General features: G+C 40.8%; 1 protein-coding gene across 3 annotated transcripts; it reads right to left on the bottom strand.

Moving 5' to 3' along the window:
• Nucleotides 1-8,156: 8,156 nt before the first annotated feature.
• On the bottom strand, nucleotides 8,157-11,010 carry LOC149177535 (uncharacterized). Of its 3 annotated transcripts, none has more exons than XM_089420159.1 (2): nucleotides 10,572-11,010; nucleotides 8,157-10,370 (listed from the first exon to the last, which is right to left on the bottom strand). In XM_089420159.1, the coding sequence occupies exon 2, from the start codon at nucleotides 9,940-9,942 to the stop codon at nucleotides 8,617-8,619; it is 1,326 nt and encodes a 441-aa protein (XP_089276285.1). In that variant the 5' UTR covers nucleotides 9,943-10,370; nucleotides 10,572-11,010; the 3' UTR covers nucleotides 8,157-8,616. The 3 variants fall into 3 exon arrangements, with proteins under 3 accessions (XP_089276285.1, XP_089276284.1, XP_089276286.1); XM_089420158.1 differs by having other exon boundaries at nucleotides 10,684-11,010; XM_089420160.1 differs by having other exon boundaries at nucleotides 10,808-11,010.
• Nucleotides 11,011-11,412: the final 402 nt, after the last annotated feature.

Below are 11,412 nucleotides of genomic sequence, written 5' to 3'. Positions count from 1 at the left end.
TTTGGTAACATCTTTAAAGCTAAGGAAACCCTCAATCAAGAAATGAAGGTTGTTCAGCAAAAAATGATTTCTGAAGGACGCTCGGAAGAACTCAGCAAGAAAGAGCAGTCCTTAGAAAATCAACTCCTCGAGCGAGAGTCACAGGAGGAAACTCTCTAGAGACAAAAATCGAGAGTCAGATGGCTGAAGGAGGGTGAGAAGAATACGAAATTCTTTCACAAATCCAAAGTGTAAAGGAGAATGATAAATCAAATTTCCAGGGTCACCAATGAGCAAGGAGGCAAAATTGAAACTCATGAAGGAATAGAACAGGTATTCCTCAACTACTTCAAGAAGATGAATCAAGAGCCAGATTTAAACAGAACAGAAGCTATTGGCAAAATCATCAGACATATACCCAAATTGATTACTGAAGAGCATAACACTCTCCTTCTCAAGCCCATAAGCCTTCAGGAAGTTGATGAGGCTGTCCACCAACTCAAGGCAGGAAAGGCTCCGGGACCCGATGGCTTTACTTCAATTTTTTTCCATCACTTTTGGGATCTGGTCAAATGGGAAGTGTGGCAGGTGGTGGAAGAATCGCGTAAGCTAAGGTGGATGTATCCGGGACTGAACGCAACCTTCATAGCTCTAATCCCAAAAGAAGAGGAAGCCTACACTCCGGATAAGTATAGACCGATTGCATTATGTAACATAATATATAAGATTGTTTCTAAAGTGATAGCCGCCAGATTGAAGCCCCTGCTTCCCCTCATCATCTCTCCAGAACAAACTGGTTATGTTGAAGGAAGGCAGATTACGGACGGGATAATTCTAACTCATGAAATAATCCACTCTCTCAAGCTCACAAAAAAACCAGGTATGTTGCTCAAAATCGATCTTTCTAAGGCTTTTGATAGTATTAGTTGGGAATATATGCAAAAAATCCTTCAAGCCTTTGGTTTTGCCCCCTCTTGGATCAGATGGATCAGCAGTTTAATCTCCTCCTCGTTCTTCTCTATTCTCATCAATGGAATCCCTTCACCCACTTTCCGACCCTCTAGGGGAATTCGCCAAGGGGACCCTATTTCGCCCTTCCTGTTTGTCATTCTAGCTGAAGGTCTAGGTCGCAGCATTAAAGAAGTTATTCGGTCTCATCATCTTAAAGGTCTAGCCTTCCACCAAGCCCCTGCCTTTTCGCACCAGCAATTCGTCGATGATAATATGCTATTCGGTCACCCGTCTGTCCAAGAAGCTCGAGTCCTTAAATCCATTCTTGCAGACTTCTCGGAAGCATCTGGAGCTCTCATTAACAAAGTTAAATCCCAGATATTCTTCTTCAACACCCTGCCCTCCATCCAAAGATCCATTGCCCGTATCCTTGGCTTCTCCATCGCTTCCCTTCCGTCCAAATATCTGGGGGCTCCTTTATTTGCCAAGGCTCTTAAGCATGCTTCTTGGAACAATCTTTTAGAAAAGCTGGACGCCAGGTTGTCCCTGTGGACTCATCGAGCACTAAATATGGCGAGCAGGTTGGTCCTAATCAAGGCAGTGCTTCAAACCATGCCTCTTTACTTTTTTTCCATATTAGCTGCACCCAAATGGGTTCTCAAAGCCATCAAACAGCTTCAGCGAAATTTCCTATGGGGGAAATCGGGGCCAAACCGAAAGTGGGCTCTGGTAAAGTGGGAAAAAGCATGCCTACCCAAAAAAGCAGGAGGAATTGGATTGAGAGACCCAGAACATAGTAATATGGTCATGGGGGCCAAAATCTGGTGGAAATGGCTATCTAACCCCACTACACCTTGGGCTTCCCTTTGGACAGCAAAATACGCAAGCAACAAATCCTTGGAGGAGAGAATTAGAATGTCAGAAACCAGTAAAGGATCGGTGATCTGGAACTCGGCCATTAAACACAGGGATTTAATTCAAAAACACAGCTTTTGGGAGGTGAGGGATGGACACACAGCTAGGTTTTGGGAGGACTCATGGCAGCAGCTCCCTAACCTCAGAAATACAATTCCGGGAATTGCTGATCAAGACATACAACAATATGAGAAGGTGAGTCATTTTTGGGACACACAAATGCACAAGATCACAGAAACTGGAAAGAGGCCAAGCATATAATACCTCACAGTCCGGAGCAAACTCAACTATCCCTCTCCTTTGAACTCCAAAAAAGGAAAATTCTCACACTGGCAGGCTTGGACACCCTCAGATGGGGATATGAGGAGAAAGGCACTTTTACAACCAGGGAAGCTTTAAAATAATTATCAAAGATAGAATAATTAAGGACCAATTATGGGATAGGATATGGAACCCAACCATATGGCCGAAAGTTTCAACTTTTCTATGGCTTATCTCTCACAACAGAATTCTCACGTGGGACAATCTCAGAAAAAGGAATTTTTCTGGACCATCCATGTGTCCCAATTGCAGGCAGGAAGAGGAATCAGCTTTACATCTCATGCAATCATGTCCAATGGGAAGGAGACTGTGGGAAAAAACTACTTTCCGTTGTCAGAAGGATGGAAGAGTGATTGGAGACATCAAAGGGACTCTTCGCACCTGGCCTCAAGAGCCGTTTAAGAGCAAACTCTTAAACACATTATGGCAACTCATACCAGGATTATTAATGTGGAACATATGGAAAGAGAGGAATAGAAGGATATTTAAAGATCAAGCGCAGACAATTGAGCAGGTATGGAATGGATTGCACCAGAACATTAAGGAAACTCTGTCTATTAAAGGATGGTCTAAAGAGGACTTCCCATCTATCCCTCAGGAACAAGCCATTTGGGAAAATTGGCAAATTCAATTACAACATTCGGTAGCATCAAAGGATAATTCTTCAAACCATCCAGAATCTTCATCAAGTTGGACACCACCACCAATCAATGCATATCAGCTTAACTTCGATGGAGCCTCGAAAGGGAATCCCGGAAAAACAGGCTTTGGAGGAACCATAAGAGACCACCAGGGAACCCCCCTAACAACCTTTGTTGGCTCAATTGGATGGAATACCAATAATGCGGCAGAATTGGAAGGTCTCTGGAGAGGACTAAAACTGGCACAGGAAGGGAGATTCTTTCCTCTTATAGTGGAAGGGGACTCTCAAATTATTATCAACATGGCCTCAAAGCTTATGCAGGGATCGCCGGTACATAAGGTGAGTAGCAGTTGGAGACTAGCCAACAGACTAGAGCTTCTTAAACAATGGTTTACCAATCACCCAGCAATCTCCTTTAAACATATCAAAAGGGAAGGAAATAAACTCGCTGACTTTCTTGCAAACCTAGGAGTGGAGTGTGGAAAGGATTTCTTTGAAGGCCCAATTTCCGGCATAGTTTCAAAGAATCAACTCTCCACCTTCAGGACCATAGTAAACAAAGACATGCAACTGAAGGAGGTTTCGCACCCGGATGCGGGTGATTTTATGAGTTATTAATGCTCAAGCGAGCGGAGCTGGCAGCTGGCAGCACTGCGGAGCAAGTGGACGATTTTATGGCAGTTCATTTATTTCCATTAATGAAGCGTTGGGATCACGGCACACGGGGTAAGTTCTTCAAGATGGTTAGCTTGAGCAGCAATGCTTGTGTTCGGCCCTCGACATTCTCTCTGGTTCATTCAGACAAAAATTCTCCCGGTCGAATTGGTATACGGACTTCAAACACAGTGCTGCGCACTTGGGAGCCACTCTGGCTCCATAGTTGCAATCACCTGGCCAGCTTTATACTTTGGATCTTGGCTCATCTGGCTCGCATCAGGTATGGTCAGTCCGTTTTCTTCTGGGTTATTTCTGGAATAGGTCTCGTCATAGTCTCTGTGGAAGTTAACTGGGATCAGGATGGATTAAACGTTGTAGGTAATGGGATTTATTTAGCGGTTCCGATTTCTATCTGGGTGAAGTTTTCCTTAGGCATCTTTTGCTCCGGGTTCTGCTATTTCCTGCTTCTCTTAGATTGGGGCGGGTGGGCTTTCTTTATCCCTCAACCCTTTCGCTCGCTCAATCTATTGATCCCCTCTGCAATGGCCCCCCGTCGTCGTGGAATTTCCCGGAGGGGCAGTAATTCAGGAGTTCGTGGTGGTGTTAGGGGCAGGGGAGAACCTGTTCCTCGTTGCATTTCCCCGCTAGCTTCTGTCTCGCCGGCCTCTCCTTCTTCCGACCACTCTGGCCCATCCCTGCACAATTCTTTCCACTCTGCACGTTTCAAGTTTAAAAGCAAGCTCCACAAGCCCACTATCTCTGCTCTCATTACAGTCATCTTCTCAGAGGATGAAGAGGATTCCTCAAGCTCTGATGAACAATCTAAGGATAGGACTCTCTCTCATAATTCTAGTGACTCTCAGGGAAGCATTATGGGTGACATTCTCAATGTTCCAGAGGCGCAGCAGGTTGAAGAACAGCGAGAGGATTTGCAACATCAGCAAACCTCTTCCTATGAAGAAATCATTCCGTGTGCTCCGGCGCATTTCTCAGGCAATACTCTGCACCTTGTGCTTCCTCCGGGACGCACCAATATGGACGTAGAGGACAATGTGATGGTCGAATGGGTCAGCTCTCCTGGCAGAGACAATGAAGCAGATGCAAATCTGCCACCTCGGGCATAATCCTCTTCGACTCAGCAAGATTTCTCAGGACTGCGGTTTTTGTTTTTGAACCTGTTTTTCAGTGGGTACATCCTCCGGCTCTTATCAGTATGGTCTTCTATAGTCTCCCAGTTTTATTAGTCTGGTTTTCTAGCTTTTGTAACAGCTGCATAGTAATAGGGTGGCGGGAATCAAAGTATAGGTCCTATCTGGCTTTACTGTGTTTTGGGCTCTTAGTCTTCATATATGTAAACAGATGGTTAAAAGCTGAATGCAGCAGTGTTTTTGACAGAGGGTGGCCTACAGCCCTCTCAGAGGCTCAGACCTCTTTGTAAATATTTTTCCTCTTTTTTTATATATAATAGAATAGTCTTTACTCAGAAAAAAAAAAAATTAATTATCTCTTATTTATAAAAAAATATACATATTTTGGTTGTAAAAACCTAGTCAAATTCAACAACAAAATTTGAAATCATTATACCAAAATTTATTATATCACTTACATAAATTAAACTTAAATATAAAAAATAATAATCATTTCTCTCCATCACTTTAAATAAACCCAATTGGCATTCACTTCCTTCCAGTTACCTCAATGATTAAAGACATTGAATATAATTCAAATGCATATATAATAATGAAGCTGAAAGTGAAAAAAAAGATAATAATAAATTATTATGTAAAAATATTGGGTAAATCAACACTTACCCTCGAATGCAGTCATAATAAATGTGAAACAACACGTCCTAATGTGATTTATCCAGATTTTGTTAATATCAAACGCTCCCAAATATCAAACAGTCCATTTTTAATTTAAGAATCATAAATAATAACAAAATTAACTTTTATATTCCTCTATATCTCCCCTTATAAAACTGATCATACTTTGACTCGAATGTTTACCTTCAACCTCTTCCTTTTAAATTTGGCTTTCAAAGTTCACAATTTTATACTTTACAACTCAACAGCTATCCTTTCTTTTCACTTCCACTACAATATCATTTGTAATAATGCTTATTTTCTCTTTTCCCGGGGCTTTCCTTCCTGCTCTATACTTCTCTATCTTTTTTCAATTACCATATTCGGTTCAGATGTCTATTTTCGGAAATTTATAATAATATAAATCATTATGGAAGTCTCCAATCATTCTGTTTTTTAAAGTTCATTTTTCTTTTTTACGTAAAATAGATAATGTTCAATTTTACATCGATAATATATACTACCGTTTTTCAAGATTTGTTTTATATCATAAACTAAATCGACAGTATAATTATTAAGTTTACACAATTCTATATTTAAAATTTTGTATTTTATAATTATTAAGTTTACACAATTCTATATCTGAATCCACAAGAATTACAGACTTACAAATTAATATTGATATTTTTTTCAATGCTCTTCAGTCAGTCTCAGATGTTAGGAGAGATGGGTCTGATCCTCTTCGTCGGGGCATTCCATACATTGTATCTTTTATGTTCTTGCATTGTACCTTTTATATTCATGCATTGTATTTTTTTTATAGGAGGCCATTTGGTTCTCCCGTATTTTATGGACATCATTGTACTCAGCAGTCCCTTTGACCTACTTTGTGGTCATTAGTTGGACATAAATATAATTATCTTATCTTATCTCCCAAAATTATGAATTACAAAAATAACATTGATATTCTTCCAAAAAATTATTACATTTCAACGAAAAATAATAAAAATTAACGAGTATGCCTCTTTCTTCAAAAAATTATCACATTTCAACGAAAAATTAATATTTTTTTAGAATTAAAGCTAATAATTTTATAGGATTTGTTTTGTGATGTAGATTAATTGATTTGTATAGAGCTCAGTTCCCATAAAAAATGGTTAAAAATGAAAGCTCTTTAATCTATCTCAAAAGACATCCAAACTCAATAAACTTCGCACAATCCCAAAATAATTAAACTATTCCAAAAACCATCAAACTTTGCACAATTATCAAACTTTACACAATCCCAAACAAATCGTTCTTTTATTATCCAATATTAAAATTAGACCCAACCTAAACTCACTATTAAAATTATCCCCAACCTAAACTCACTATTAAAATTATCCCCAACCTAAACTCACACCAAACCTAAACTCACCGTTCTTTTATCCAATATTAAAATTATCCCCAACGTAAACTCACTATTAAAATTATCCCCAACCTAAACTCACAGTCCGTCTAACTTAGAAAATTAAAAAGTCTAGTACTTTGAACTTGTACGAATTAGTACGTCGATATATATATATATGAAATACTGATTCTGACGGTTTAACATTTATTTTCTCGCTCCTGTATGGGTGCATGTGTGTTAAACATCCGTATATATTGATTATATAATATATATTTCATTGTGCTTTTTGAGATTTATTTCCTCTCAAAATTGTACCGGTGCATGCGTGTTGCACCATACTTCAAAAACTTATCTACTTTGGATATGACCTTCAAGAATATAAAATCTCCCCTCACACACTGTTCCACTGAGAGTATTCATCTCATCTCCTTTATTTCACAGGTATCTCAAAGGCATTCTACTCAACTAACAATATTAAATTAAGTAAATCACCTATTCGATCTAGAAAACCATTTTAGAATGAACAAATTGCTCTCGTGAATCAATCAAAACCATCTTAGAATTAACAAATTGCCCTCGTGAATCAATCAAGTACTTAAAAATAAACTATTATTTCTCACCAACTGTAAATTATTTCTCAACAACTGTCTCCACATTGTCTTCATCACCTGTCTTATCACCAAACAATTTGTGACTCTGAAAACTACCATTCGAATCTCAACAGACTCATCAAACTTTCAACGTGAAAAAGGGTTGTGAAGGTACCCTCCCCCTTTCTGCGTTATTAACCAGATGACTAGTTTGCAAGCAAAATTACATCCTTAGTTGGTTTAGGGTTCAAAATTGCATAGAAATCCACATCCTCTTGCCTGCCTCAACGCCCTCCCCTGTCATAATGTCACGAAGGCATCGAGTGCCCCGCTTTTGCAGGCCTGCTCTACTCCTGACCTTCCATTTACTGTTTATTTATTCATCACGAGGTCAGTGACCATGATAACCCAATATCCTAATGAGATAACCCAATATCCTAATGACATTGTTTGCAGGGCTGTAACAATGACAAATTCAACCAAATACCAGAATTCCAATGAAATTGTGTGCAGAAATGGAATAATGACACATTCAACCAAATTCTGGAGATCAGATAATAACAATGGGATTCAGTAATCATGCTTGCAAATTGTTTCATTATAGAGACAACATAATACAACAGAATAATTATATTCAGGATGTAACTTTTACTGGAATCATCATCAATAATAATAACAATGATCGCAGGAGGTATGTGTGGCTTGATATCTTGCAGGCAGCCGAAATTCCCACTGCATTGAGATTGGGTTGTCATTTAACACACATTTTTCAGGGCATGGAGCTGTCATGTAGAGCCCTCAGCCCATATAGAAGAACACCAACTTTTAAATGTTGAAATGAAGACATACATAGCATTTACAGATGGTATTCTATTGTTCATCCATTGCAAGAACAAAATAAACAGATGAAAACAAAATAAGAGAACATTGCTTAACATAGAAAACAAAATTACCACAACAACTCAGATTTTCAAAAATGCCCAAGGCTTTACAAAAATGTCCATAGACAGGCAAAAAAATTAATATAGTAAATTATAGGCTATTCACAAGTTATATGCTAGCTAGCATAGCCTTAAAAGGCATTCAGCTCTACAGATTTTCGTCTCTGTGATGCAATGGCATGCCCCAACACCTTTTTTTCTTTTCCTAATCCAGCGACATCCATTCAAGTCTGTGGGCAATTGGACAGTGTGGAGCGAGAAGTGGCCTTTGCCTGCGGGTCAGTTACTGGGCACTGATTGGGTTTAGGAGTGCAGAATGGAGTAGTTGGGGGTGTGCTGAAAGGTGTAGAAGGGCTGCAAGTATTGGAGCTGCTGTTTGAGCCGCACTTTGTTCCTCTGCGAGCCCTTGGATGTGCAGGGAATCCATTCAGACGAGCAGACTCTCTGGGAAGAGACCGAAGAGCAGGCTCATTGAATAGGGAAGTGAATGCCCTTCTCTCCATAAGTGTCTGCTTTTTCTCAATAGAAGGGTTTGCATAATAAGGGGGAACCATGGGAGGAGGCCTTGAAGGTCTCCTGGGATGATGGGAAATGGGGGATTTATGACAGTTCTCTGAGGATAACGAGAAGGAAGGATTGGTGTCTGCTGATGAAGTGTGGCTTGTTTCGGACCTGTGATTAGCCATTTCGATAGGGAGCCCATAGGGGTCTTTTGAAGCTTTGATCGTTTTGAAGCTTTGATCGGTGTGAGAGGAGGTGTCATGGGTGGAGTCCCACATGGAGTAAGAAGAGATGGGGAGGACATTGGTGTGTCAAAGGGCGTTTCAGTGTCATGCGGGGATGGGCATACGCTGGACTGGATGTTGCAAGAAGCTTCATTTTCATTTTCATTCTCATTTTCTTCAGAGTAAACACTGGACTCGGAGACATTAAGGTCATAAATGGGCTTGGAGATGCAGAATAGCTCAGGAGAACTTGAGCCAGAGCTACAGAATGTTTGGTACTTGGGAGAGGCGGGGGTAGGAGATAGGGAGGAAGAAGTTGGCCTGGAAGGAGAGGTGGAGGAAGAACGGTGGGCAGGAGAAGAAGGAACACTGCAGGAGGAATGTGAGGATGACTCTGATGGTTCCTGCAACACATTCGGCTCCTGCTGCTGCTGCAGCATTGGTGTAGGAGTCCATGGGAGGGACTTGGTAGAGATTGACCTCAGGATCTGTGGCTGCTGGATTACCCCAATTGAATAAGAAAACTGCCTTCTCAGTTGCTGCTGCTGTTGCTGTTTTAAAGATTGTGATTCTGATGTTGGCTTCGACGATGCAGAGTGCAAAGTCTGAACAGGAAGAAAAGAAGCAGCAGCAGCAGTAGACTCATTGTGCTGTTTCACGGGCTCCTCAAACTCCATATCCTCCTTGGTCTCTTCTTTGATGGTGAAAAGAAGCCTTGGATCCCCAAACACACCATGCATGAACATGTTGTCGCTGCCAATGGCCTCTGGTCCCATGGGGAATAGCTTTGCCACAAACTCTGCATCCACAGAGGACGAAGAGTAGCCCCCAAAGGACCCAACCAGTGCTGCTTCATGAGCAAAGTTGCCTCTTTCTCCACTGCACTCTGTGCCTATTCTGCATGCTCTTTTGCTTAGGATGCTGTGCCTCTTCCACACAAAGACATAGTAGAGCTCTGCTAGCAATACAAGGACAAACCCCCCAAAGACTATGCTCAGCCCAATACCCAGTGCTCCCAATGCAGCCATAACTTCTCTTTTAACCTACAAGGCACTCATGTTAGGCCTGCAACGCACTACCCAACCATACCTTCACATTTACACTAAGAACCCATCCATTCTCACTCATAGGCTCAGTTCTCACTACTACCATTCACCACCTTCCAATTCCAACGATATTAATGGGTATCATTTTAGTTCTGCTTCATATATTCTCCTAGACCCAATTCATGAATAGGTTTCTGCCATTCAAGAAACCCCACAAACTTAAAACCCACACAAGCTCTTCAGTTATTACCCTGCCCTTTCATGAAATGCTCACAGACCAGCATCAACAACTGGAAGGGCTTGTAGAGAAGCATGTGTCAACCATGCCTCGAAGGCCCAGGTTGGTTGGTGCCGATGATGACCAGCTATCCCCATTTCATCTTTTAAGATCCCCAAAGATGCCCATTTTGCTGAAATTTGCAGAAAGTAAGCTTGACGTTACCGTTGGAGTATTCAAAGATCATGTGAAAAATTAAAAACGCATAAGAAGCCAAGAAGGAGCTACCCAACAAAAGGAGCTACCAACAAAAGGAAGGTAAAAATAGACCAAGATTTCAGAGATGAAGGGAAGTTAAAACCATTATAATCATACGACCAGACAAGCAACTTACCATCAAAAAAACCTCGAAGACATTACATTACAATACTACCATTCTTAAGGCCATAATAACAAGCTGAAAAACCTAAACCTCCTGGTAGGTGATTAAATAAAGAAAAACCAACCAGTAAGGTTCTCGGCCCTGCCAGGTTCTGCTGGTTTCCGAGGTTCACAATCCCGCGCCTAAAAATTTCACTGTGTAAACGCGGAAAAGTTAGATAGATAAATCACAGTGCAGAAGATACTCACACGTCCCCAAAATTGGATGACACACGCGGAGTTGCTTTGGAAACCGCACTCGCTGCTCTCAAAAAAATATTGAGGCCTCCAAGCACACAAATCATATTTCACTGAGAAATAATTTGGGGGTTTGCATTTTAAAAGATATATATACACAGTAGAATCACTGCCAGAGGTTCAGTGCTCTGCGCCCGTAGAATTTTTGTCTATATATGTATACTGTATATATATAAAGATTGCACCGCTAGTTTAACAATCGATGCGCCAGGGTGTCATACGGTGGGATGTTGATTACCCAATAACGACGAATGACTTAAATTATGACCGTTTCATGGATGGCCATCGTCGCTGCAGGCTCACTGCCTCAACGCCGGCGCACGGTCTCCTCTTGCGGGGCCATTCAACGTTGTATTGGTGCTCTTTTCGAGTTGGATAATCAGTAAACTACATAGTTTATCATCTTGGGACTGAAGGGTCTTCATCCTATCTACACACCCTCATCTCATATCATTCATGGAGCTAGACTCCTCTTTGAGAAATTTCATGAATAACTCTTCCATGAGATAACAATTCCAATGGGATGGATCTTGGTGAGGGTTTAAGATATTTGGAGA

Source organism: Pinus tabuliformis, chromosome 4_1 (assembly GCF_031772625.1).
Source record: "Pinus tabuliformis cultivar Carrire ecotype Pingquan chromosome 4_1, CPIR1, whole genome shotgun sequence".
Lineage (NCBI taxonomy): Eukaryota > Viridiplantae > Streptophyta > Pinopsida > Pinales > Pinaceae > Pinus > Pinus tabuliformis.
The sequence above is the reverse complement of the archived record's forward strand: the minus strand, read 5'-3'. Positions and strand labels throughout refer to the sequence as shown.